General features: G+C 64.6%; 3 protein-coding genes across 8 annotated transcripts; 1 reads left to right on the forward strand and 2 right to left on the reverse strand.

The window, feature by feature from the left end:
• Positions 1-10: 10 nt before the first annotated feature.
• Positions 11-3,908, forward strand: TAS1R3 (taste 1 receptor member 3). Its single transcript, XM_040645608.1, has 6 exons — positions 11-195; positions 309-609; positions 699-1,481; positions 1,590-1,793; positions 1,953-2,073; positions 2,165-3,908. Exons 1-6 carry the CDS (start codon positions 11-13, stop codon positions 3,121-3,123), a joined length of 2,553 nt encoding a protein of 850 aa, XP_040501542.1. The 3' UTR covers positions 3,124-3,908.
• Positions 3,909-4,006: 98 nt separating this feature from the next.
• On the reverse strand, positions 4,007-15,674 carry DVL1 (dishevelled segment polarity protein 1). 6 transcript variants are annotated; one of them, XM_040645613.1, is made up of 17 exons: positions 15,426-15,674; positions 10,688-10,757; positions 10,435-10,556; positions 10,086-10,189; positions 9,707-9,845; positions 8,831-8,924; positions 8,681-8,750; positions 8,453-8,592; positions 8,293-8,369; positions 8,152-8,219; positions 7,857-8,009; positions 7,059-7,190; positions 6,818-6,985; positions 6,534-6,740; positions 6,212-6,322; positions 5,840-5,879; positions 5,258-5,321 (listed from the first exon to the last, which is right to left on the reverse strand). In XM_040645613.1, exons 1-16 carry the CDS (start codon positions 15,593-15,595, stop codon positions 5,869-5,871), a joined length of 1,836 nt encoding a protein of 611 aa, XP_040501547.1. In that variant the 5' UTR covers positions 15,596-15,674; the 3' UTR covers positions 5,258-5,321; positions 5,840-5,868. The 6 variants fall into 6 exon arrangements, with proteins under 6 accessions (XP_040501543.1, XP_040501544.1, XP_040501546.1 ...); XM_040645614.1 differs by lacking the exon at positions 6,212-6,322 and having other exon boundaries at positions 5,262-5,321; XM_040645609.1 differs by lacking the exons at positions 5,840-5,879; positions 6,212-6,322 and having other exon boundaries at positions 4,007-5,321; positions 15,426-15,673.
• A 2,944-nt stretch (positions 15,675-18,618) lies between these two features.
• MXRA8 (matrix remodeling associated 8) lies at positions 18,619-23,195 on the reverse strand. The gene is made up of 10 exons (XM_040645615.1): positions 23,068-23,195; positions 21,678-21,701; positions 21,256-21,561; positions 21,061-21,162; positions 20,505-20,975; positions 20,185-20,343; positions 19,967-20,006; positions 19,806-19,882; positions 19,614-19,694; positions 18,619-19,450 (listed from the first exon to the last, which is right to left on the reverse strand). Exons 1-10 carry the CDS (start codon positions 23,114-23,116, stop codon positions 19,425-19,427), a joined length of 1,335 nt encoding a protein of 444 aa, XP_040501549.1. The 5' UTR covers positions 23,117-23,195; the 3' UTR covers positions 18,619-19,424.
• Between the last annotated feature and the right edge of the window lie 2,935 nt (positions 23,196-26,130).

A 26,130-nucleotide genomic window follows, 5' to 3' on the forward strand; every position in this document is an offset into this window, starting at 1 on the left:
GCCACCTGCCATGCGAGGCCTGACTCTCCTGGGCCTCATGGCTCTCGTGGGCCTCGGAGCAGGCGCCCCATTGTGCTTATCCCGGCAGCTCAGGATGCAAGGGGACTACGTGCTGGGTGGGCTCTTCCCCCTGGGCTTGGCCGAGGATGCGGGTCTCGGCGACAGGACACAGCCCAATGCCACCGTGTGCACCAGGTAGGAGTGTGGGGGTAGGGAGCAAGGGGTGACGAGGGTGGGGGTGGCTCAGGTCTGGGGTGCTCCTGAGTGGGGACGAGGCGTCGGCCACCCTCAGCCCTGTGTGGCCCCAGGTTCTCGGCCCTTGGCCTGCTCTGGGCGCTGGCCATGAAGATGGCTGTGGAGGAGATCAACAATGGGTCTGCCCTGCTGCCGGGGCTGCACCTGGGCTACGACCTCTTTGACACGTGTTCAGAGCCCGTGGTGGCCATGAAGCCCAGCCTCATGTTCATGGCCAAAGCGGGCAGCTGCGACATTGCCGCCTACTGCAATTACACGCAGTACCAGCCCCGCGTGCTGGCTGTCATCGGACCCCACTCGTCCGAGCTCGCCCTCATCACGGGCAAGTTCTTCAGCTTCTTCCTCATGCCTCAGGTGCGCCCCCCACCCCACCGGGTCACCCGCCCCCGCCGGCCCTGCCCGCAGGAGCCCCCACGTGAGGAGCTGCCTCCCGGTCGCTGCAGGTCAGCTATGGTGCCAGCACCGACCGGCTGAGCAACCGGGAGATCTTCCCGTCCTTCTTCCGCACGGTGCCCAGCGACCGCGTGCAGGCCATGGCGATGGTGGAGCTGCTGCAGGAGCTCGGCTGGAACTGGGTGGCCGCGGTGGGCAGCGACGATGAGTACGGCCGGCAGGGCCTGAGCCTCTTCTCCAGCCTGGCCAACACGAGGGGCATCTGCATCGCGCACGAGGGCCTGGTGCCGCTGCCGCGCGCGGGCAGCCTGCGGCTGGGCACCGTCCAGGGCCTGCTGCACCAGGTGAACCAGAGCAGCGTGCAGGTGGTGGTGCTGTTCGCCTCCGCCCGCGCTGCCCGCACCCTCTTCAGCTACAGCATCCACTGCAGGCTCTCGCCCAAGGTGTGGGTGGCCAGTGAGGCCTGGCTGACCTCGGACCTGGTCATGACGCTGCCCGGCATGGCCGAGGTGGGCACTGTGCTCGGCTTCCTGCAGCAGGGCGCCCTGATGCCCGAGTTCTCGTCCTACGTGCGGACCCGCCTGGCCCTGGCTGCCGACCCCGCCTTCTGTGCCTCGCTGGACGCTGAACAGCCAGGCCTGGAGGAGCACGTGGTGGGCCCACGCTGCCCCCAGTGCGACCACATCACGCTAGAGAACGTATCTGCGGGGCTGCTGCACCACCGGACCTTTGCTGCCTACGCGGCCGTGTATGGCGTGGCCCAGGCCCTCCACAACACGCTGCTCTGCAATGCGTCAGGCTGCCCCTCACGGGAGCCTGTGCTGCCCTGGCAGGTGAGGGTGGGGAGCCCCCGGCACTCCTGAGAAGGAATTTCAGCGGGGGTTCGGGGCTAGAGGCGGCTACTTGCCCAGCCCCCCCACTGGCTCCGACCCGTCCCCCAGCTCCTGGAGAACATGTACAACACAAGCTTCCGCGCCCGCGGCCGGCTGCTGCGGTTCGATGCCAGTGGGAACGTGCACATGGATTATGACCTGAAGCTGTGGGTGTGGCAGGACCCGATGCCCGAGTTGCGCACCGTAGGAGCCTTCGATGGCCGCCTGAAGCTCTGGCACTCCCAGCTGTCCTGGCACACGCCAGGGAACCAGGTGAGAGCCCCAGGCCGCACGGCCCCAGCGGCGCAGCAGCATTCGGCCAGGAACGAGCTTGGCTCTGCCTGGGGCGGGGGGAGGGAGTGGGGGACCACCCCCAGGTCTGGGCGGGTGCATCCAGCCGAGCACGGCCTGAGCCCCAAGGCCCCGTGCCAGCCGCCCGTGTCCCAGTGCTCCCGGCAGTGCAGGGAGGGCCAGGTACGCCGAGTGAAGGGCTTCCACTCCTGCTGTTATGACTGCGTGGACTGCAAGGCCGGCAGCTATCAGCGCAGCCCAGGTGAGCACCTCTCCGAGGCCTATACAGGGTGGGAGTGAGGCCGAGGAGCCTGCACCCCCCCACCCATGCCCCCTCTTTCCTCCTACCACAGATGACCTCCTCTGCACCCAGTGTGACCAGAACCAGTGGTCCCCGGACCGGAGCACACGCTGCTTTCCCCGCAGGCCCACATTCCTGGCATGGCAGGAGCCAGCCGTGCTGGTACTGCTTATACTTCTGGGTCTGGCGCTGGGCCTGGTGCTGGCGGCCCTGGGGCTCTTCATCCGGCACTGGGACAGCCCACTGGTGCAGGCCTCAGGTGGGCCACGGGCCTGCTTTGGCCTGGCCTGCCTGGGCCTTGTCTGCCTCAGCGTCCTCCTGTTCCCTGGCCAGCCGGGCCCGGCCAGCTGCCTGGCCCAGCAGCCACTGCTCCACCTTCCACTCACTGGCTGCCTGAGCACGCTTTTCCTGCAAGCAGCCCAGATATTCGTGGGTTCAGAGCTGCCACCAGGCTGGGCAGAGCAACTGCGTGGCTGCCTGCAGGGGCCCTGGGCCTGGCTGGTGGTGCTGCTTGCTCTGCTGGCGGAAGCAGCATTATGTGCCTGGTACCTGGTGGTCTTCCCACCAGAGGTGGTGACGGACTGGTGGGTGCTGCCCACAGAGGCGCTGGTGCACTGCCGCGTGCGCTCCTGGATCAGCTTCGGCCTGGTGCATGCCACCAATGCCGTGCTGGCCTTCCTCTGCTTCCTGGGCACTTTCTTGGTGCAGAGCTGGCCAGGCCACTACAATGGCGCCCGTGGCCTCACTTTTGCCATGCTAGCCTACTTCATCACCTGGATCTCCTTCGTGCCCCTCTTTGCCAATGTGCATGTGGTCTACCAGCCCACGGTGCAGATGGGCGCCACCCTCCTCTGTGCCCTGGGCATCCTGGCCACCTTCCACCTGCCCAAGTGCTACCTGCTGCTGTGGCGGCCGGAGCTCAACACCCCTGAGTTCTTCCTGGGAGATGATGCCAGAGGACAGGGCAGCAGTGGTACTGGGGGGAAGGAGACTCAGGGCAAAAGCAAGTGACCCCTGACCCAGTGACCTCACCCCAGTGAACCCAGACTTAGTTGAGAGTTCCTATGAAGCAACCCCCAGACTGTACCCCAGCTGCTGAGCCCGCCCCCAGCTCTAGATCCTGACTGCAGGCTGACTGCTGACCTTAACGCCACAGCGATCCTTGGGCCTGCAGCATTCACGGAGGGCCTCAGCACCCACCTGGGCCCCAGAGAAGCTCTGTATCTGTCCTAGCCAAGCCCTGGCCAGGGCCTACCCAGGTGATCCAGCCCCACTATTCCAGAAAGAGGCCCATTAAAAGGTTCCTCGGGGCTCATGTAGTTCACACCAAGAGCTCAGGAAAGCCCCCAGCCAGATCACTTGAACTCCAAGCTGAGCATTACTTGCCTGGCCAGGCCCAGCCTGGAGCCTCCAGCCAGCACTCCGTCCAAGCATCACGGGGATGGGAGGTTGGTGGGTGGGCTGGAGCTGTTCTGACCCTTCTGCAGGGGCATGTGACTGACCATGGGCCCCAGAGTGGGACAGGAATGGTGAGCAGGGCAGGGGCGCACACCCAACCTCCCCCTCTCTCCATGGCCCAGCCCGAGTGGGTAAAATAGGGTCAGGTGGCCACCAGCACCGTGGACAGAGCCCGGGGGTCAGCACCAAGGCCAGCACCATAGCCAAGACCCCTGGATCCAGGAGCTAGCACCACGGACAGAAGACCAGCCGCCAGGACCCTGCTGGCAGCCAGCACCGGGGACAGAGACCTGGCGCTGACCAGGGACTCAGAAGACAGCACCTGGCCAGTCCTCGGTCAGCTCTCAGCCAGGCCCTGGGGAGGCTGGACAAGCCCCCACACCTCAGCCTTCTAAGGTGCCCCAGCAGAAGAGAAGAGACACAGGCCACACGTCAGTCCCATAAAATTAAATGCTTTTTAGTCTTTAAAATAGCATTTACACAGAAGCAGCTCTATTAACTATCTGGACGGATACTCCGACTTGATACGGTATCTACAGCGCAGACGTGTGCAGGCCAGAAACGCCAGGAAGGAAGCGGCGTGAGTGGGTGGGCAGTCACCCGAGGACAGCACGGAGTAGGCTGGCTACCCCCTCTTTCCCACACCCTGCCCCTGCAGCAGCTGTGTGCATCCGGCCCCTTGCCCCTCAGAGTCACATCCCACCACCACCAGCTAAAACACATTCCCCCTCCCATCTCCCCCTCACCAACCCTCCCACTTTCAGACAGGACCTGTGTCCCTGCATTCAGTCTGAAGCCCGGTGGGGGGGGGGGCAGCAGACGTGGCCACCACTTTCCCCAGAGCACACAGGCCAGGCAATAAATAAATAAATTAGATCCCTACCCCGGGCATCCACAGAGGGACCTGGGGGCTCTGATTCCACCTTCAAGAAGGGCCAACCCAGCCCATGCAAGAGTGGTGGGGCCTGTGACTTGGGCCAGAGGGGGCCCAGGCCCAGCAGCCACATCTCAGCTTAGTCTGGGGCCCTGGGCACAGCTCTGTAGGCAAGTGGGGGTCCCTGAGGCACACCCCAAGGGCACAGGGTCTGCATGGACAAGCTACTCCAAATAGGAATGGACGGACTGCCAGATTCAGATCATGGAGGTCTGGGCTGCCTTCAGTCCCTCGCCCAGCCTGCTCCCACTCTCCGTCCAGGCCCAGGCCCCCTGACCTGGCCCCTTGTGTGCATGGAAGCCCAGGCTGGCTTGACCCGGGACAGCCACCAATAAGGCAAGCCCACACAAGCTCCAGAGGCAGTTCCCTCCTGCAGGACCACCAGCTCCCCCACCGTGGGGCCGAGCTTGAAGGCACTCTCTCCTCAGTCACATGATGTCAACGAAAAATTCACAGGGGTTTCCCATGGCCTTCTGGAAGGACTGGCGGCTTCCCGTCAGCTCTGGGGGAACAGCAGCCAGCTCCCGGACGGGCGGCCCCCCAGGCGGCCCCCCCACCACCGAGTACGCCTTTGTTAAGGGATACAATGGGGGAAGCCCCGGGGCAGCAGCCGAGGCCTGGCTGTGTGGGCTGCTGCCCCGGCTGAGCTGACTAGCCGGGCGCTCCCGCCAGCCGCTGCCACCGACCCCACTCGGTGCTGTGTGGTCCGACTCGCTGCCACTGCCCCCGGCTCCAGCCGCCCGGCGCTCCTTCTCACGGCCCAGTGCCCGCCGGCTGCTCCCGCCGGCGCTCCGGGTGGACCCACTGCTTTTGCTTCCTGGAGTCAAGGACAGGGGAGAGGAATGAGATGGTCAGTGTTGGGCCATGTCACTTCCAGGACGACTAGCCATTGCCAGGGCAACCAGGGGCAGAACCTGGTGGTCTCAAGCAGGGTGGGTGTGGGAGGGGGGCAGCCATGCAGACAGGAGAGCAGGGCTGGCGCCACTCAGAGGAGCAAGAGCAGCTGCAGCAGGCCGGGGGGCAGAGGGGAGGCAGGGTGAGCAGTGGCAGGCAGGCAGGGACACTCTGGGGCCAGCTCAGTGCCCCCCATCTCACCCCAATGCCTGATCTTGCAGCTGAGAGCCTGAGGCACGAGTGAGGCCCTGTGTGCCCGGTGCTCCCGTCGGCCATCCTGGGCCCCCCCGCCCCCAAGACCCACCTTCCGTCCAGCCCCAAGGCCCTGGCCAGCTACTCAGCTCAGCCCCCGTCCTGGGCTCCCAGGAAGAGCGGGGAGCCTGAGGAGGCCAGCTGGCTGGGAGCATGCCGAGAGGGACGCCGGGCAGGACCCTGGCTTACCGGCCCGGAGGGTCCACTCCGCTAGTCCTTCAGTCTAAGGCTTGCTCAGCACAAAGCAAGGGATAGCATGAGTTACACAGCAGGCCCGGCCTGGACACCCGTTCCCGCCTAGGGGGCATGCCGCCACCAGCTGGGCCTGTCCAGGGTCCACAGGCACCCAGCAACAGCTTTCCCTGGGGCACCACTACCCTCTGACCTGCTCTCCTCTCTCTCCCATCCCTGTCTGGGTCTACTGGGCTGGCTGCCTGACCTCTGTCCCCTGGCCTCAGGCCACTCCTCCAGCAAGTCCCCTCCTCAGGGACACCCCTCGATCTTCCTGCTCAGCTCTCCACACATCCCAGGGTGGGTCCACAGTTCTGTGCAACCATCCACCTGCGGCTCCCGGCCAGGCTGCAGGTGCTGGGGCAGGTGTCTCCACTGTGTCCCGGGACCTCTCTGCTGTCCTTCCCCATGCCATCTCCTGGCCTTTCACTTCTGCTGCACCTGGAACACGAGCACCCCCAACACACACACGCGCACACCCCAGTCTGCAGGGTTCTCCCCACCCCCCTGACCCACTCACCCCTTCCAGAAGGAGCTCACCCAGGGCCTCGACACAGAGCAGGGAGGAGCGCACAGGGCGGAGGGGGCAGGCACATAGGGCAGAGCCAGGCGGCGGGGACAGCGGGGAGCTGGGAGCCCAGCAGGTTCTCACCTTCACTCTGCTGACTCCCAGCACTGCCGCTGCCGTAGCTGAAGCCAGGGTCCTGGTATGCGGGTGGGAAGCAGGGCGGGGGGCCCGGGTACTGGTAGGGGTAGCCCTGACCCAAGGGCCAGGGGGCGGCCGGATGGGGCAGTGGGGCCAGTGTGTCCTGATCCGAGGCCCCACTGGAGCCGCTGTTGAGGTTCAGGGCTGCGAGAGCTGGCGGGAGGGGAGGGTGGGTGAGGGCAGTGTGGGCGGGCCCTCCGGGGACCCCCGCCCCGCAGCCCCCCACTCACCGCTGCACAGGTCCCCAAAGACGTAGTAGCACTGCTCCGAGAAGGTGATCTTGTTGACCGTGTGCCGGAGGAAGCCGCGCTTCAGCATGCTGCTGGCGTACTTGCGAGCCTCGCGCCTCTCCTTGAAGCCCTCCACGTGCGCGTACAGCCAGTCCACCACGTCGGCGCCTGGCCCGAGGCACGCGTCAGGGCACAGAGCCCGGGGCGACCCCGCCCCCCGCAGCCGCCAGCGGCCGCTCACCGATGACGGCGTTGGCGATGGTGATCTTGAGCCACATGCGGTCACGGATCTCCAGGCCCGAGTCCGGCAGCTGCATGACGCGCACCACAGCGCCCATGTCACTCTTCACCGTCAGGGGAGCCTCCTCCAGCTCTGCAAGGCACGGCCCCCCTCAGCCCTGAGCCGCCGAGGGCAGCGACAGGGCTCGGCTGGGCCGCGGGCCCCGCGGTGGCAGCCCGTCTCAGAGACCAGGCCCTGCGCCGGCTCCGTGGTCACGGAGCCCAGTCTGTGAGGCTATCCGGTGACTGTGGGGTCCGCTCCCTCCACAGGATGGACCCTCGGAGGAGCAGGCAGCAGGGGTGGGTCGGGGGGTTGAATTTTTGCTCCCTACCCCTGCAGATGCTTCATCAGGATCTTGGGCCCAAAGCCAGGTGAGGCCAACCCCACCCTGCAGACCAGAGCCCCACGGGGAGAGGCCTCTTCCCTGCCCCCTCCGCGAGCTCAGGGCTGTTAGTCGTGTTAGCTGCAGGAAAGCCGGGTGGGGGTCACATGCGTGCGCTGCCTCTCCTCTCCAGGAGAGAGGGACCCCAGGGCTGGCCTGGCCCCTCCGGGCATCTTTCAATCCCACCACACAGCCAGCCAGCTGGAAGGAGGGCGTGCGTGAGGGCAGACACCTGTGTCGGTGCTGGGTCAGACACACACGTGTCAGCCGTGTCCGTCCACGTGTGCGCCCTGTGGCGCGGCAGGACTGGGTGGGCACTTCGGCCAGGTCCCTCGCCCTGGTGCCTCAGTTCCCTGCTCTCCTGAGCTGCCACTTACGTGGAGCGCCGGGCACAGAGCTGGTTAGTGAGGAGGAGCTGGTGCGCGTGACGGCGCTGGAGCAGGGGCTCGTACCGTAGCGGGGCAGGGCTCCAGTCAGTGCGGCCGTGTGGGACAGCCAGGCGGCGGGGTCGATGGGCCGCACCGGGTCAGCTGCGTGGCCGCCGCGTGGTAATGGATGAAGGGACAGACGGATGGATGGCAGTGCACGATGGAGCACGGGGGCACAGAGGAAAGGACCTTCAGGCTGGGTGAGTGCCCTCCCCCCCCCCCAGCAGCCCTGGGGGTCACTCACCCCTCGGGATGGTGAAGTAACTCCGGGGGGTCGGGTCCCAGCACTTGGCCACCGTGAGGCTGATGGGCCTGTGGGGTACAGCAGGTCACACAGGGAGGCCCCACGTGGGCCCCCACATGCCGCCCACCTGCCCTGCCTCACCCCGTCTGGGACACGATCTCCCGCAGCACCCGCACGGCGTCATCATTGCTCATGTTCTCGAAGTTGATGTCATTCACCTGGGGGCGAGGGGTTCAGCGCGGTGGGGCGGGGGCGCCGGCCTCCGGGCCCCCCCCCCCGGCATCTCCCCGCAGCCCTGCACCTGCAGCAGCATGTCGCCCGGCTCGATGCGCCCGTCAGCCGCCACGGCCCCGCCCTTCATGATGGAGCCGATGTAGATGCCGCCGTCCCCCCGCTCGTTGCTCTGCCCCACGATGCTGATGCCCAGGAAGTGGTGCCTCTCTGCAGGGGTGAGGTGAGCGGTGCCTGCTAAGGGGCTGCGCCTCACCCAGGGGCCCACGCCCTGTGGGGGACCCCAGTGAGGCCTCACCCATGTTGAGAGTGACGGTGATAATGTTCAGGGACATGGTGGAGTCCGTGATGCTGCTGAAGGAAGAGGCCTGTGGAGGGACGCGAGTGAGGGGACGCAGGCAGGGGCTGCAGAAGGGCAGACCCCGCCCAGCGCCGGGCTGCCACCTACACGGTCCGCCTGCCGCATGCGCTGCTTCCGCCGCCGGCGCTTGTGCTTCCGGATGAGCCGGGAGGAAGTGCTCTGCTCCGTGGAGCTGCTCAGTCTGGGGGGGCATGAAGGTCAGGGCCAGGCCAGGGCTGCACGGCCGACACACACACAAGACAGGGAGTGCACGTGACGGGTGTCGGGCCCGCGCCGCCCAGCCAGGTGCGTTGTGGGAAAGAGAGCGGGGTCGAGTTTGCTCAGGAGGCTCAGCTCCGGGCTGTACACAGCCCTACGCACGACACATGCAAACCCCACAGCTACATCTAGCACGACTCCGGCAAAACGGAGACGCGGACACTGAGTAAGCCAGCACATGCGTGCACACACCCCCACGCATGTACACACATACCTGTTACACACTCACACGAGCGTGCTTGTGCACACCTGTTACACACTCACACACATCTGGATGCACGCATCCACGCACACCTGCAACACCTGTGCGCGCACACCCGCACGCACACCCCTCCAACACCGGTGCACGCACATCCACGCACACCCCTGCAACACCTGTGCGCGCACACCCGCACGCACACCCCTGCAACACCTGTATGCGCACATCCGCACGCACACCCCTGCAACACCTGTATGCGCACACCCACACGCACACCCCTGCAACACCTGTACGCGCACACCCGCACGCACACCCCTGCAACACCTGTGCATGCACACCCGCACGCACACCCCTGCAACACCTGTGTGCGCACACCCGCACGCACACCCCTGCAACACCGGTGCACGCACACCCTCACGCACACCCCTGCAACACCGGTGCACGTACACCCGCACGCACACCCCTGCAACACCTGTGCATGCACACCCGCACACACAGCCACGCACCGGCTTGTGTTGTCATCCTCATCCGAATCGATGAAGCTACTGGACTCTAGTTCGCTGCTCAGCACAGTGGAGGCACTGTCGGGGGGCAGCCCCAGGTCTCGCCGCCGGTCCCCCCTTGGGTGCCCGTTGGTCCGGGCAGCTGTGGGGACAGCAAGAGGGGAGCTGGCCGTGGGGTCCCCTGTGTGGCCTCAAGCACCAACTGACCTGGGAGCCGGCCAGGTGACTTTGGGGCTGATGGCGGGCCCCTGGGATCCTGGGCAGACAGGCCTAGGACCTCTACTCTGGGACCAACATTGGTTGGGAGGCAGTGACTGGGAGTAGGCAGGGTCATGGGGTGCACCATGGGGGCCCAGGCACGTCTAAGGTGCGACCTCATTACCCTCTTCGCGGTTCCGGCGTCGGGCTCGCTCCCGCCGATGGCTGACCAGAGACTCCGTGCCAGTCTCATTGTCCATTCCGTCACGGCTGCTGGCTACATTGGGGCTGTGCCCACAAGAGGGGGTGGGCTGGGGCAGGCTGGGCCACCCACACTTCGACAGCCTCCCGGCTCCTTGCCTCCTCTCCCACCCACTCACCTGCCCAGACCCGGCCTCTCTGCCCACCCCTCCTCCACTGACCAATTTCTACTGACCATGGGTCCCTGGTTGGTTGCCCCTTCCCCCGACAGGCCTGGTAGGCAGCAGGCCCCTCAGGACCACCAGGCTTAGCCCCCCACCCACAGTCCTTACTGGAAAGAGGGAGGCCGGGAGTCCCCAATGCCGCCCGTTCTCTCAAGAGGTGGAGGCAACTCTGTGTGACCATCAGTGCTCTGAGATCCTGCATCTGAGTGTGCGCCCTCGGCCAGGACCAGCTGCAGAGGACAGCCATGGCTCAAGGACACCCGCCAACCTGCAGGCCCACCCCCCACCCACCCACATGGGTTCAGCCCAGCCCAGCCCCCACCCTAGCCAAGCACCCTCTGCCAACATCGCACGGACTCACCCAGGAGACCACACGGCCATTGAAGCAGGGCAGCCTGGCGTTATCGTCGGAGATCTCCTCCTTCACCACCCTGTGGGGAGACAGTGCCACGAGACCACCCGCATGAGGGCCGGCTCCCACCAGTGGGCTCTGGAGGGAACACCTCCCCATATTCTTGTCCAGGGTGCATGCCAGCCCAGGGTGTCCAGGCACATGCCCAGATGTCGTCAGTCTGTGTGGATGCCGCTGCCTGGTGCAATCCCTTCCGGGGGACCCTTGTCATCCTCCTGCAGACCCTCCCAGGGCCCAGGTCAGATGGAGGTCCAAACTCCCGGCTCTCGAGCAGCAGAGGATCACCTCCTATAACACCCTATAATGCAAGTATCTACGTTGCTCCGTGTCTGTGCATCCCACAGAGTGGGGACCCATGACAGCAGGGCTCTATCTGGCTTCTTCCCTCCACCCCCCCACGCCCCAAACCTGGCCCCAACCCAGAACAGGGCCTGGTTCACAGCAGGCCTCAATACAGACGTGAGGACACTCAGACCACATGAACACAGACAGGTTAAGATGGGTTGGCATGCAGACCCATAAAAGCACACCGAGGGCAGACCACTGCCCTCCCAGCCAGTCCACCTGGCCAAGGACACAGAAGCAGAACCCACTCTCTGCAACAGCCCAACTCAAGGCCTGAAAGGACAGCCAGGTACAGGGCTGCTGGGCCCACTGAGAAGTCCCAGCTCCAGAGGCCAGCAAGCCCCAGCAGCCATACTGCCCAGCAACCAGCCCCTGGCCTATGTCTTGATGCTGCCCCTAGTCGGGTGGGCATGGGGGTGGGGAAGGTACCCAGGCAGGACACAGAGAGCCAAGGCGACGCTGACTGGGAGAGAAGCTGATGATGCTGTGGTCAGACACAGGTGGGGGATGGGGTCAGCTGTCAGATTCAAGGGCTGAGGAGAGCAGCAGCCAGTACGGTTCCCAGGGGCAGCTGGGGAGGGGCCATGGGGCAGGGAAGGCAGTGGCTATGGCCCAGACGCACCCCACACTGTGGCCTCCTTGAGGCCCAGGGATCAGGGCAGGCAGGGCCAGGCCTGCAGCAGGAGGCTCCACGACGCCCTACCCGGCTGGAGCCCAGCCCTGCCCAACACAGCGGGATTTCCACACCCGGGACTTGGGCCCAGTAGAAAAACAGGAGCCAGGACAACAGGCAGGAAGCAGCCTTGTGACCTGTTGAGCCCGGACGCCTTGACTCTGCCTGTCCTGGGCAGCAACAGGTGGCAGGAGGCCTCCACAGGGCAAGTACCCCACACACCCCCAGGGGAGCGAGGCCCAGGTCCACCACCCACCATCCAGGCCTCAGAAGAGAGAAGAGACGGCCAGGGCAGGAGGGGGCACCCTGCCAGGACCCCACAGCAGCCCCTCAGACACATGCCAGCCACACAGGTAGCAGTGAGGTGGACACCCAACAGGAAGAGAAGACCCCATGTCTACTGCCCCAACTTATGCAGGCGCCACAGCCCTACAGAACTGAGCTTCCCAGGCAGGCTAGGACCCAGCCCAGGACTCAGCTGAAGTCATGCAAGAGGGGGCCACCACAGGAAGACCTGAAGTGGCCTAGCACCACCGGGGGCTCTGCCAGCCACAGCCGACAGACACCCGTGCAGCAAGTCCTCCTGGGGGCCCGGCAGGCTGAGAGCACGGTCTGTGAGTGACAGCAGCAACCAAGGCTGAGCAGGCACCTGGTTCCTGTTTCACAGCCCAGGTGGCCCAGCCTTCCCTGCCATTCCCAAGCCCCCGCCCTTTCTGACTCACCCCCAGGCAGGCAGATGAGCTCCCCAGCCCTCACACCACAGGGCCTGCCTGGTTTCCCCAGGGGCGGACTGTCCACCGGCCACCCAGGGCTGCCCGAGCCTCTGCGCCCCCTACCCCTGCACAAATGAGCCCCCAGGGCCCAGAGTCCCTGCTCCCTTCCCCAACCCCCCACCCCAGCCTGAGGAGCCCAAGTCCCCCAACCCAGCACAACAGGACATCCTGCCTTCCACCTCAGGCCTGGAGCAATGGGGGGGGCACCACAGGCCCCCGCCCAGCTAGGTCAAGACAGCCGGGAGGTGGGAGTGGGGGTGTCAGAGCCTCTAGGACAAGGGTGCAGGTGCTTTCCTCGGGATGCACGATGCCGCCCACCTCTGGCCAGCCTCCCAAACTCCGGGAGCTCCAGGCAGAGACAGGGCAGGGGAGGCCTCAGTGGAGCCAGGGGAAATGCCTCCAAACAGTTCTGGGGCTCCCTGCTGGGCCAGGCCTCACCGGGTAGAAGAGCGACCTCCCAGGCAGTCTCCACCGACCCTTAGGGGTGGACATCCAGGGGCACCCCCACTGGCATCGTGCCCCCAACCTCAGAATTCCTGGCGAGATCCCGGTTAACCTCAAACTTGTGGCTGTCCGGCCCCGCCCGCCCGCCGCCCCCGGAGACTCGCCCTGGCAAGGAATCTGCTCGGAGCAGGGCCCTTGGAACCAAGCACAGCCAGAGGGGGAGCCACAGGGGGATCCCCGGGGCTCCCAGAGGCCACAGCATGCCACAGGCCAACCCTTGCCAGTGGGTCCCCAGAGGCACAGGGTCCCCCGCTAGCCCTCCCCAGCACAGAGCAGGAAGGTGGCAGAACAAGTGCATCCACGGCAGGGGAGATCTCGAAGAGACCCCCAACCCCGGGGCCTCCACAAGTGATCCTCAGCTCCCACCGTTCCTACAGCTGCCCCTCCCCCCACCCCCGCCTCATGACCCTAGAGCTCCCCCAGGCTGAAGCTCTGCAGGCTCCAGGGCAAGGGGTTCCCAGTCCCTTACACCCTGCCATAAACTCCGAAGGCACCTGTCTGGACTCTCCCGACACCACTGGGTGCACTGACCCCAGATGGACCGGCTGCAGAGGGCAGAGTGGGCACTTACCCAGACAGGCTAGGTCAGGCCCAGCCCCCACCCCCTGCCCTGCGGCCCTCACACGGCCCACAGGCAGGTGGCTTCCGAGACCGGAGCTCCTGGCCCAGAGATGGAGGGACCAGGGCCACCGGCAGGCAGATGACCTAAGTGCCAAGTCTAGCCAGGCCTGGATCAGCAAGGCAGCCCTGGTAGCAAGGGACTCCAACCTCTGCCTCAGTCTAAAAGCTGGGCCCAGACTCCTCCCTGCACCACCACTCACCAAGCCAGGGCTTGATGCCTCTGGGCCAGCCTGCCACAGGCCCAGGGACCTTCCCTAGAACTTTGCTGTGACCTGCATGGGAAAAGTGGGAGGTAGTCACAGGAACCCCCCCCCACCTATTTGGCCAAAGATTGGAGTGGGACCCAGCCCAGAGCAGGTGGCCGTGGCCACAGCCCAGACTCCCCTTGCCCTTACTAGGTGGCCAGCTATGGCCAGGAACAGAGGCTCGGGGAGTCAAGGCCTGGCCCACAGTGGGATGGCAGGTTGGGGCAGGAGGCCCAGGCTCACCAGGGTAGTCTTCACAGTCCCTGATCTGAGGCTACCCTCTCATGCCCAGCCCACCCAGGGTTTCTGAGAACACACGCTCCCTCTCTGCCTCTCCCTAGTGGTGGTGGAGAACAAGAAAGTCTAATTGTCCAAACTTCCCTCAGGCCCCCCAGAGAACTGCTGAATGGCCCCAGCTTGACCTGACCTGGGGCTGCCCAGGGTCCATGCAAGCCAGAGAATCCAGGAAATGGCCTCAATGTCAAAGTCCTAAGACACAGTCACACACAAGGACACAGGCTGCCTGAGGGCGGCCAGGCACACCTGCTCAGCCCACGAGGCCTCTGAGTACTCCACCCCCCCCCCCAGCACTGCTGAGCTGGGGACTCAAGTTACCCATGGCTGTGCTGGGTCAGGCCTCGGACAGAGCTTCAAGCGAACAGCCAGCCTCCGGCTCACTGTCCCAGAGGCCCTGCCCAGTGCAAACGGGAAGTCCCCTCAGCCAAGACAGCCACCACTAAGGCTGGACATGGGGACACTGACCCAGAGGCTGCCGGAGTGAGCAGATGGCCCAGGCTGCTCCCAGGAACCCAAGTACTATGTGGCCCAACAAAAACAGAGGCCCAACAGACAACAACCCTCAGGCAGGGGCGGGTGCAGGGACGACCCGTGGTCCCCGGTGATCCCTGATCTCTGCCCTATCCCCAGGACCCTGGAGGAGGGATCCAGAGAGAGGCAGTCTTGAGCCTCTGGAAACTTCTGCAGACTCCAACAGACAAATCTGTGCCCATTGCGGATCACCTCATTTCCTTCACGCTAACTACAATGGACCCACTGGGCAGCAAGGACCCTGCCCTCATCCCTTCCCTTCCCCCGGACACTCCTCTGACCCCAGCCCCCATGAATCACAAGCCCTCCAGGTCAAGCCCTATAAGCACCTGCCTGTCCGCCACAGAGGAGGGGCAGTGGGATCCTGAATCTGACAAGTGCCAAGGCGGGACTTCAGCTCACCCTGGGCCACGGACCTTGACCACCCGCCAGTCAGACAGACTCAGCCACACAGGCCCAGAGTGGGTGCAGAAATGAGAGCCCTCGCCTCCCCCACCGTCCAGCGCTCTCAGACTCCTGAGCAGGCAGCCAGGGCCTCATGCGTCCCCAGCTCAGGGCACAGCCAGGTTGGACGCGCAGCACCCCCGGGGAGCAGAGGCACTGTCCGGGTCACAGTCCCAAGATTCCCCAAGGCCCTGGCCGGGCGCGGACAGGTGCAGACACCCGTCCTCGCGCACAGGCCCCCACGGCCCACTGACCCGAAGTCCTGGTCCATGGACTTGAAGAAGAATTTGTAAGCGTGCACGGGCCGGTTGCTGAGCACATTCTTGAAGTCGGCCAGCGTGACGCGCTCGGGCGCCACGGGCAGCTTGACCAGGTACGGCGTCTCCTCTTCATCCATGTGATAGATGATCTTGGTCTCCGCCATGGCGCGGCGGTGGCGCGGGGCCCGAGCGGCGCTCCCGGCCCGGCCCGGGGCTCGGACTCCCGCGCCTCTCCGCTGTCTGCCCGCGCCCCGCCCGGCCGCCCGCCCGCCGCTCCCGGCCCGGCGCTCCAGGCCCCGGCGCCCGCCTGGCCGCCCCGGCCCCACCCGCCCCGCCGGCCCCCGCCCGCTCGCGCCCCGGCTGCTGCCCCGCGGCCGGGGGCCGCCCATCCGCCGCGGCCCGGGAACGCAGGCAGGGAGGGCGTGCGAGGCCCAGCCGCGTCCGTGCGCCCCGCCGCCGCCGCCCCCTCGGGCCGCGCAGTTAAAGGGACCGCCGGCCCCGGGCTGAACGCGCCCGCCGGGGGGCGCCCGAGAGCGGGCGGGGCCTGACGTCACCGGGCCGCTCGCGGCGCGGCGCGGGGCGGGGCTGCGCACGCGCGGAAGGGCTGGAGGGCGGGGTGCGCGCGTGGGCGGCGGGGCTGAGGTGTCGGTCCCCGCGCGGAGCTCCCACAGCTCTCCCGGGCCTCGCCCCCGACCATCCTCTCGGGCCCCGGGTCCCCGGCCCGGCACGCGGGGACGCCCACAATGTGCTCGGGCCGCAACCCCTGCTGGGCCGAGGGCTCCGGAAGCAACCCTGCTGTCAGAAGGGAGACCCCGCCCCAGGCAACGCCAGGTCCCCAGCCGGGGCCCCCAGGGGTCGACTGCAGAACCCAGAAGTATGGCTGGACCGGGGTTCCGGTTCTCCGCCCCTTCGCGAGGGCTCCGGGGTCCGTGGGTGCTCAAAGTCGGGGGGCGCCCTGGTCTGATAGGCGGGCAGCAAGGGGGCAGCAGGGGAAGCTGAGGATACTTCTGTCCCGGCCGGGAGCCAAAGACAACTCGGTCTCTGCGCCCCGGCGCCCACTGCCTGCTCGCGCGCCCTCTGCCGGGCCCCACGGAGGCTCCGAGAGACACGGGCCAAGTGCATGCGGGTGCTCGCGTGGAGGCGGGAGTGCGAGTGTGAACATGTCTATGTGCGGCTGAAGGCAGCAGCGGAGGTCGGCCTCGGCAACGGTGCGCACGCATGTGTGCACAGAAGTACCTGGGCAAGGTGAAGATTACCCCCACCCACCCACCCCCGCCACCGCCTCTGTCGATCCAAGGGAGACCCAGAGCAGCAGCCCTCGGGCTGTGGAGGCTCCAGCCGCACTCTGCTCCCACCGGAGGTAGAGGGTCTCCCCCATCCCAGGAGGAAGACTTGAGGCCAGTAGAGGGAATCCCACATTGGTGAGAGCGAAGAACAGGAGAGACCCTAGGATAGGACCCAAGAGTGATGATGTTGGGGGGTAGATGATGCCCCTTGCAGCCTGTCCCCAGCACTCCCTTTGAAGCTGGCTGGAGCCTGGAGCTGTCCCAACTGCCTAGTCATGACCATCCTTGGGCAGTGGCTCAGCACAGGAAAAAGCCCATCAGTCCGCCACTGACTGGAGGAGCCAGACTTTGATGGAAAGCCCCTGAGCCCAGGCTAGGGACCATCCCCAGGTCAGCCTAGGCCAAGGGTGCTGACCTCCATCCCCCTAGGCTCTGGTGGGGAGAGTGGGCAGGGCTCTGGTAATCTGAGGAAGCCAGGTAGTATGGCCTTGGAGGAAGGATTGCCATGGCTCTGTGCTGGGTGTCTACGGGAGGGACACGGTCCCCACCCTGAGAGCTCCCATGTCCAGCATCCCCCAGACCAGACATGAATGACTGCTGATCTCACAGATGCAGGGTCTGATGCCCCATCTGCGCTTCCCCCCCCCCGCCCCCGCCCCCTCAAGCCTCTCTTTTTTACCTGGCTGCCCAAGTCATATGAGAGAACCTGGTAGCCAGAGGCTAGAGACCAGTACCAGAGATGACTCTGATGTGGTCAGACTGGTACACTGCAAGGAGGAGTGAGTTTGTGGTCAGAGCAGGGCAGCTACTGCGGGGCGAGGGGTCACTAAGCTGGAAGGGAGGCACATTTTCAAGCAAGCCACAGCTCCCCGGCCCAGCCTCCCTCCCTGCCTTTGCCACTGTGCGATCCTTGCAGGTGTGTGGTGAGAAGACAGCCACTCTGAGGTGCTGTCTGAGTATTTTACAGCTGACAAGCCTGCTCATGTCCAGAGTCCGGACATTCAGATACGAGCCTGAGCCTAGGATGCCCACCACAACGTCCTGCCTTGTGTCTCCTGTGCTATCTTTTAAGATGACCACTCAGAATTGAGCCTACAAAAAATTAGTGACCACCACCCCAACCACCGTATAAGTAATAGGTGTATGCTACCCTGCTGTCTGTCTCCTGATCTGGAATGGAGGACCGCCCTTCCGAAGCCTTGCTCACCGCCCCTGTTCTGGGATCTATAAGTAACGAATCTGACTTTACATCCCCCGTGTGAGGTCACTGACACTGCCTTCCTCACAACGCCCTGGGGTTTTCACTTCCCCAGGGTGGGAGTTCAGATGCCAGGTTACCCGCTGACCCTCTGTGGATGGCTTGTGCCCCTAATTCAGCCAGACATAATCTGCATATTCTCAACACACCACCTCAGGGTTTCCAGCATGGGGTGACAGACAGCCTTTCCCCCCTCCTGCTGCCCTGGGAGTTTTGTTGGATGGGGTCAGGGCTGGGGAAACACAACGGCTCCTTCCTCCTGTACCTCCCTCCCATCCCCCTCACAAGTGTCCTGCCTTTGGTACCTACTCCTGCTTCCCCCCTCTTTATCTTCACACATCTAATCCCATTTTGGCATCTGCTGCTCAGAGGGCTGTCCTCTGAGCATGTCCAGGCTCCCCTCCTCCATGTCCAAATAAGCCCTCAGAAGAGAATCCCGAACTCCTTTACAACCAGGAATAGTGCCATAGGATTGGACCTGACGTCGCTCTTCCCAGGATACCTGGACTCAGACCTTCCACGCAAAGAAATGGGTGGCGACAGCAGGGCTTCAGATGAAGGAAAGCATTGAGGTTCCCAAGGCCCAGACTCCGCCCCCCGGGACATGAAGTAGGAGCCACAGAGGCATACCTGGGGCCAAGTCTAAAAATCATGTGGTCTTTATTGTGATGGTGGCAGTTTCCCGGGAGGAGCAAATGTGGGGTGTTGGGGGTGGCAGCACAAGCCACTCAAGAACCATCTTTACCCCTCCCCTGTCCTCAGCCAAAACAGAAGCCAAATGAGGTCCCAGCCCCAGACTCCAGCCCAAGGAAGGGCTGAGGGAGGGGGGTCAGAGTCAAAAGTCACCTAGAGCCCAGTGACTGTCAAGGCACTTGCTGGAAACAAAGCTGGAATAGGGTGGAAGGCAGAGAAGCCCCAGGGCAGCCCCAGGTAGCCCAACACAGAGCAGAGGGGAATTAGCCTGGGGCCTGGAACATACAATCCTCAGGTCCCAGCCGTAGAAGGGGGTGAAGAAGGGGCCAGGGTGCTAGCCCTGAGGCTGACCCAAGCTCCAAGACCCCCCACTGAGCCCCAGCCCACAGTGGCAGGGGCCAGGAGAGTCTGAAGGGTTGACTGGTGAACATCAGCGGGGTCTGGGCTGTGCCTGCGTTGGGGGGGGGGCAGGACCACCAGTGAGTGTGGGAGCCAGCAGGCACCTGCTGAGGGCTGGTGAAGGGGCATCTGCAGAATCCCAAAGAGCCCGCTGTGCTTGTGAGGATGAGGATGACTCTGGGGAGAGGGGTCTGGAGGCAGCCTTGCTCGGTGCCAGTCCAGGCCAAGTTCCAGGACAGCGGGACCAGCCGCTGGAAGGGGGTCAGGTGAGCCACATGAGGGTCAGGAGGTCATCCTCCAAGACGGACAGACAGGAGATGGCAGGGCTGCTGGCCCAGCCAGGAGCCCAGGATCACCTTATTTGCAGTACTCCTTTCTGAACTCTGGAAGCCAAGGGAACAGGTGGGTGTCTGCCCTCTGCCCCTCTGTCACAGGGGTAAACACAAGGCAGACATCTAGCAAGACTGCCCCGGGACTCCTGCCCCTGGGGCTGGCTGGTGAGTGTGGATGGGGTGAGGTACAGGCCCAGCCTTCCTAGTCACTCACCTCTGTCCAAGTCAATGTTCTTGACGGGCAGTGGGCTGTGGCCCAGCTCAGCCCTCTCCTTCAGGATGTTATTTTTGTAATCTGGTGCAAGGAAAGAGCAGGGTGAGGCTTCCCCCACCCCCAGAGATGTGCCTCCCCTAGGTCAGGCCTGGGAGCCACAGTCTGGACCTTGGTTCTGGGGCCCTCTCTCACCTAGCTGAATGTCCTCACTCCTGTAAAGCGCCTGGTCTCCTGTGGCCACAGCAAACTCTGCCATGTTCACATCCTTCCTGGAGGCGGGAGGGTGGTGGGCAGTTAGAGCAGAGCGAGGTGGGGAGGTCTGGTCCCCAGGAGAGCCTGGAGGGGGCACTCACCCCTTTGACTTCCCCGACTTCTTGTCCGAGTATTCGTAGCCTGGGGAGGAAGACTCATGTTGGGGGCAGTCTCACCCGCTCCCCAGCCCCCTCAGCCCTAAGGAACCCTCCCATCCCTGCTTACCCTCTGCTCAGGCCACTGCCCCCCACACCCGCCTCTGGTCAGGGGAGGCTTCCTAGCTCTGGCCTCGGCCCTGCGGGATGGAGCCCCAGCTCACCTCCGCGGCGGCGCTGACGGGTGGCCAGGACGACGGTGATGAGCAGCAGGATGAAGAGCAGCAGAGTGGCCAGCACGTAACCCAGCTGCTGGAAGAAGTGGGCCCGGCCCTCGGGGACTATGACGTTGATGACGCTGCGGCCGCGCGCCAGGGTGGGATCTGCACGGGCCGTGCAGGGGCGGCGTCAGGGAGCGCGCCCCCGATTCAGACCGCCCCTGCTCCGCGGGGCTCGGGAAGGGATGGACCGCCGTGGCCCGAGGGGGCCTCCCCCCCGCCAACACCCAGGTCCCTGTGGGGGGCAGGGAGGGGCCACGCGGCACCTGGGCCAGGGGCGCCGCTGTGGCTGGAACCGTTGCCCGGCGAGTCCCGCGGGGGCGGCTCAGCGACGGGCTCGGTGACTCTCAGGTGGAAGATGCGGCGCTCGTGGAGGCCGCAGTAGTGATGGTGCAGGTGGCAGGAGTACGTGCCCTCGTCGGCTGGCTCCAGCGGGTCGATGCGCAGTGAGAAGTCGCCGCGCGCAAAGGCGTCCGCCCCCACCGCCACGCGGTCGCGCAGGAAGGGCGGCCCGTAGGCTCGGCGCTCCCCCGACGCGTACAGGTCCAGCAGGCGGTCAGCGCGGTCGTGCGGCACCCCAGGCGGCTGTCGGTCCCAGTGCACTACCTGCTGCGCCTCCTCCAGGTGCCGGTCGGTCCACACGTGCGCCCGGTTCACGCAGGTGAGCAGCGCGGGCGTGCCGCGCTCCACCACCAGCACCTCCTTCTCGCCGTCCCAGTGCGCGCCGGCCTCGCGGGCTGGGGGTGCAGGTGGGTCAGCGCCGGGGGGCGGGGAGGGAGCCCGCAGGGACACGTCCCGGGGGCGGCGGGGGGGCACACTCACGGTTGTCCGTGACTTCGAGGCGGACGGCCAGGGTCTCGTACAGGTGGCAGTAATGGTGGTGCAGGTTACAGGTGTACAGCCCCGCGTCGGCCTCCTCCACCGCTACGACCCGGCAGAAAGCCCAGCGGTGAAGTGCGCAGCCGGCCCGCGCGCCACACGGCCCCCGCATCCCCGCCGCGGTGCCCAGGCCCTTACCGCGGATGAGCAGCGAGAAGTTGCCGTCGTGGAAGGCGGAGAGGGGCAGCAGGAGGCGGCCGCGGTCGCGCGGCTCGTACACGCGTTGCTCGCCCGCCGAGTACATGTCTACGAGTCTGCGGGTCGGGCCGCCGCCTGGGCGGCCGCTGAGGTCCCAGTGGACCACGCGTTGGCGGTCGTGCAGCCGGTCCTGGGTCCACACCATTCTCGGGCTCTGGCAGCGCAGCACGGCCAGGGCGCCCGCCGCCCAGCTCACGGTGGACTCGGACACCACGGAGCTGGCAGCAGGCACGGGCCCTGAGGGCACTGGGGGGAAGGGGGAGTCACTGGGAGAGGGATGGAACCCGAGGGGAAGGTGCAGGGTGGGTCTGGCAAGACGGGAGGGGGACTGTTGTGGTTTCCCAAGGAGGCTGGTCACTAACCTGAGGACAGAAGGACAGCAGAGCCTAGAAGAAGGAGAGAGTCGGGCTGGAGAGGGGATGACCTGAGCCTTGGCATCCAGGTCACCCACCCAGCCCCGGGCCCCCCACTTGGCTGCCTGGGTCCCATTATAGTCCTTGCTGAGGTGGGTGTTAATGACACCCTCTTATTTATATAGATATAGGTTTTATTTATTTATTTACTTATTTGAGAGAGAGAGAGAGAGCATGTGTGCGAGCGCAAAGGAGGGGGGCAGCAGGCAGAGGGAGAAGCAGGCTCCCCCCTGAGCAGGGAGCCCCAGGCAAGGGCTCGATCCTGGGACCCTGAGATTGTGACCTGAGCCAAAGGCAGATGCTTACCTGAGCCACCCAGGCGCCCCACTAGTGACACCCTCTTAAAAGGTGGGGATAAAGTCAAGCCAGGCTGACAAGATGGGGGAGGGCGCTCCTTTAGCCCCACATGGCCCAGGCAGGTCTCCCATGGCGCCCACCTAATCCTCACTGCCACCGGCCTAGACTGCGGGACAGCTCTTCCCCTTTTGGGGGTGAATGGTGGAGCCAGCTCTGGAATGTGTACTTGTCACCAAGGGCCACCCTCAGGAATGGTGCCCACTGTCACCATCACTGCAGCAAGGCCACCAGGGTGCCAAAGCGTGATGCTCAGAGCTGGTTTGGGGGCTCCTGCACATTCATGTCCAACGAGGTACGTGCACCTGCCAAGGGCCATGCCACAGCCACGCTCAAGAGTCCTCGCACAGCTGGGAGTCCCGCCCCACACCCGGTTCTCAGGGCTGGAGCCCCCCGGGGCTTCCTGAAGGGCAGAGGTCTGAAGCACTAGCAGGCTGGACCGTCTGCACCCACAGGCAAGTTCCTGCTCCAGAGATGGGCTGAGCGCCCGGGACCAGGAGGAATGTGCCGGGTCAGCAGGCCAGCCCGGGAGGCGGGCTCAGGGGGCCAGGGAGCCAGGGGGGGGACTGGAACAGACCCTGTTAGCCCCACTGTTCCCAGGCCCCTTGTATCCTCCAACCTACTCGTCTTCTGACCACTGGAAGAAGTGCAGACCTGAGGGGCTTCCTGGAAGAGTGGAGTGGGGGAGGGACCCCAGTGAGAGGCACCCGCCACCTCAGCCTCCCTGCCCTTCTTGGCCCTCTGGCTCCCAAATCCATGTGAGAGGAAGTTCTGGTGGAGATCTAACATAAAACCTCACACCCTCCTGGGTCCTGGGGGCCCCTTATCCTGGTGAGCTGCCACATTGAGGCACCCCCCCCCCAGACCCAGCCCCTTCCCGGCAGCGGGAGCGTCCCACTCCTCCGCACTCAAGCTCAGACAGGCAGCTTTGCCCAGAAGACCCGCTTGTGCTCCCACTCCGGACCCCCACCCACCCCGCACTCACTCTGAAGAAGTACAAGTTCCCAGACCATAACTTGGGACCGCAGCTCCATGGCGCCCGCCTGGCCCGCCCGCCCCGCTTTGTCTCACTTCTGCTCCAACTCTTCAGAAAAACAGCCCAGCCCCCTCCCCCTCCTTAGCACCCACCATGACATCACGGAGCCCTGGGCGGGGTCGACGGTCTGCAGACCGCCCCCTCTGGCTCCTGCTGGCCCCTAGTCCTCCCCGAATCCTTGGCTGGCCTGGTGGGGAGGGGTAGGAACACAGGCACCGTGTCCGAGGACGTGAGGGGAAATCAGAGCAGAGACCCTGCCGGTCCTCTGGCCCAGGTCCTGGAGCAGGGAAGGGGGCCGTAGCCCAGCCCTTGAAGGGGCAGGAGGGCTTAGGGCATGGTCCCGGATGCTGTGGGGGCGGCTGGGACACATGAGGCCCTTTGGGGCTGCTGCAGGGCTGGGGCTCTGGGGTGCACATCACCTCGCGTCTACCTGTCGGGGGAACCTGGCCCGGGCGTCCCCCATGTGGACAGCGTGGGCAGGGTCCTCCCTCCTGTGCTTGCTGTGGAGCTGAGGCAACCCCCCCTAGCAAAAAGACCCCCAAGGAGCCCAGGGTGCCGGACCTACCCCTCTTCCCCTCAGCCTCCTCTGGGGGCTGCATGTCTTCATTTGTGAAAGGAAAATAGTCACCCCAGTTCTGGGGGAGTGGGCAAGGGGTTCCCTGATGGGCCCAGCTGTCCACCAGTCATTTTCACCACCCAGAGGGGCCTGCCAGGGCATGAGGGTGGGGACCCCAGCACGGAGGGGCAGCATTTGACCAGCCCCTCCCCTCTGGCCTGGACCTGCATCTGCCCACCATCAAGGGCAGAGCCTGGTGTCCCTGAAACCAAACCCTGGCTAAGATGCTCCCCGCCCAGAGTAGAGGGGGGAAGGCGGGTATGGGAGCTTCCCCCGTGGAAAGCACAAATTTGAAGCTCTGGGAAAACTTACAAAGTCACATAAATAAATGCAAAATAACAGATCACACACTGTGTACCAAACCCACTCTTTCTAGTTAAACAAACCTCAAAAAGAAAAAAGAAGAAAAAATGCAAACTACCACCAAAACCCAAGTGCATGTTTTAGACTACCCATTTGAATAGAATTATGGTCACAGGCCCCAGTCCCTGGTGGGCAGGGATCTCACCCCAGAACCCTGTCCTGGTCCCAAGTTCCTCAGATAAGCAAGGACCCCAGTTCAGCTGGACTCTCCAGCTTCAGGCACGGTGGGGAGACTGTCAGGGCTGCAGCAGAGGGAATGAGGACCGGCCATGAGGATGTGGGGAACCCCCCCCCAATGGACCCATTTCCTCAGCAAGACTCAGGCCCCCCCGGGCATTGGAGCCCCTTTTCCAAACTGGAATCAGAGCTTGTCCCGGTCCCAGCCCCTCCCTGGGCCTTTCATTCTGGAAAAACAAGCCCTGCCTGGCTGGCCTTGAGGCCTGGCCTCTCCTCCTGTTTTTTTAACTGGTTTATATTAGCTAGTGACCTCCCTTCTCTGCGCCCCGCCCATGTCTCTCCATCTCTATCCTCAGTTCCCGCCTCTGTCTGCTGGGCTGTCTTTCCCCCATGGAGGGAAGATGTCCAGGCAATGCTGGACGGAGGCAGAAATGGCCCAGCGCCGGCCCCTCTGTCTGGAAGGGGACCAGGGTCAGCTCCCAGCCCTGAGCCAGGAGCCTGTGGGCGCCCTCCCTGTCCCAGCAGATTCCCTGGCCTCGAGCCCTGTGGGGCCTTCTCCGTGGAAACTCAGCCCTCAGCTTGGCCCAAACACGTTAAGTCTGAGGGGGCCGCTACTGGGGGGAAGCTGACCCCCATGTGCCACTGGGCAAGAATGGACAGAGGTGGTGGAGGGCTACAACCCCCTCTTCCCTTCCCCTCTCTGCCTGAGGCCAGCAGAACCAAAATCAGCAGCAAAGGGCTGCTGCCCCACCCCCACTCGTGGCAGTTAATAGCCACAGATGAGAATGCAGGTCCAGCAGGCCACCTGCCCCTCCCCTGGCCAAGGCCTGAGACCTTCTGCTCCTTCCAAGTGCCTGTGGGTTGCTCATTTCCGAGTCTCGCCTCCATTCCTCAGGAAGAGAACACACCAGGACAAAGTCACTGACGTCACCATGGTCCCACCCTGAGCTCTGGCCAACGCCCCCCAGCCAGACCAGAGCCCTCTACCTACCTCCCCTCTTCTAGGAGGCGTGGCTGCACAAGGCAGGGGTAAGCCAACCAGCCCCACTAAGAATCAGGTTCTGGCTCCTACTCCTGGGGACTCGGACATTCCAGGCAGCCAGGCTCACTGGGAGGAGAAACCACAGGCGCTCAGAGACGCCACCAGACACAATCAGACACAGAGACACGTGCTCACGCCCACTGTTCTGTCACTCAACAAATATTTGCTGAGCACCTACTGTGTGCCAGGGACCTGGAAGCTGACAGAGGGAGGCGGACGGCAGGCCAGCTTACGGACAGATAAGATTGTTTTAATCTCTGGGAGAAATGTTGTCAAGAGACGAAAACAGGGCAGGGTCTCCCTCCACAGGACTGATAGGAACAGCCTCCGAAGGAATGACAGCCACAGGTAAATGTCCAGGCTGGTGCCTGGGGAAGCTGCCTCCCAGATGAGGGAGCAGAGGTGGGTGCATAGGGAGGTCCGTGGGGGCCGCAGTCTGGCTCTCATGCTGAGTGAGCAAGATAGGGGCTTGGAGGGTGTGGGCTGGGGTTGCAGGAATGGAAGGTGGCTTAGAGTGGTAGGGTTTATATGAACACACAAGGAAAACAGCCCTCCAGGGCCCAGTGGCGTACAGAGCTGTCTGGGCACCCTGTGTCCTCCCCTTTGGTGTGGGCAGGAGCTGAAACAATGCCAGAAGAGTCTTCCGCACCCACAGGACAAAGTCCTGGGATGTCACTGTGACAGTCTCCATCGTGCTGCCTGCCGTCAATGTCTCCAGCCGGCCACCCTGAGAAAGGGCCCTTGGAGGGGGCCATGGGGCGGCCCCCAGCCAACAGCCAAGCAGAAAATGGACCTCAGTCCTACAACAAGGAAC

This window comes from Ursus maritimus, unplaced genomic scaffold (assembly GCF_017311325.1).
Source record: "Ursus maritimus isolate PB19 unplaced genomic scaffold, ASM1731132v1 scaffold_32, whole genome shotgun sequence".
In the NCBI taxonomy this organism is placed as follows: Eukaryota; Metazoa; Chordata; class Mammalia; order Carnivora; family Ursidae; genus Ursus; species Ursus maritimus.

What these genes read in the sequence shown, in the direction of transcription:
- TAS1R3 (XM_040645608.1), top strand. Translation starts at nt 11, where the DNA reads ATGCGAGGCCTGACTCTCCTGGGCCTCATGGCTCTCGTGGGCCTCGGA. An exon ending in GCTTCTTCCTCATGCCTCAG is followed by an intron (nt 610 to 698) that starts GTGCGCCCCCCA and finishes CGGTCGCTGCAG; the next exon opens with GTCAGCTATGGTGCCAGCAC. An exon ending in CAGCTATCAGCGCAGCCCAG is followed by an intron (nt 2,074 to 2,164) that starts GTGAGCACCTCT and finishes CTCCTACCACAG; the next exon opens with ATGACCTCCTCTGCACCCAG.
- DVL1 (XM_040645609.1), bottom strand. Translation starts at nt 15,595, where the DNA reads ATGGCGGAGACCAAGATCATCTATCACATGGATGAAGAGGAGACGCCG. An exon ending in CTCTGTGCCCGGCGCTCCAC is followed by an intron (nt 7,191 to 7,856) that starts GTAAGTGGCAGC and finishes CGTGCCTTGCAG; the next exon opens with AGCTGGAGGAGGCTCCCCTG. An exon ending in TGGGAGTCAGCAGAGTGAAG is followed by an intron (nt 5,322 to 6,533) that starts GTGAGAACCTGC and finishes CCTTGACTCCAG; the next exon opens with GAAGCAAAAGCAGTGGGTCC.
- MXRA8 (XM_040645615.1), bottom strand. Translation starts at nt 23,116, where the DNA reads ATGGAGCTGCGGTCCCAAGTTATGGTCTGGGAACTTGTACTTCTTCAG. An exon ending in CCTCGAAGTCACGGACAACC is followed by an intron (nt 20,976 to 21,060) that starts GTGAGTGTGCCC and finishes CTGCACCCCCAG; the next exon opens with CCCGCGAGGCCGGCGCGCAC. An exon ending in AAGTCGGGGAAGTCAAAGGG is followed by an intron (nt 19,883 to 19,966) that starts GTGAGTGCCCCC and finishes TCCCGCCTCCAG; the next exon opens with GAAGGATGTGAACATGGCAG.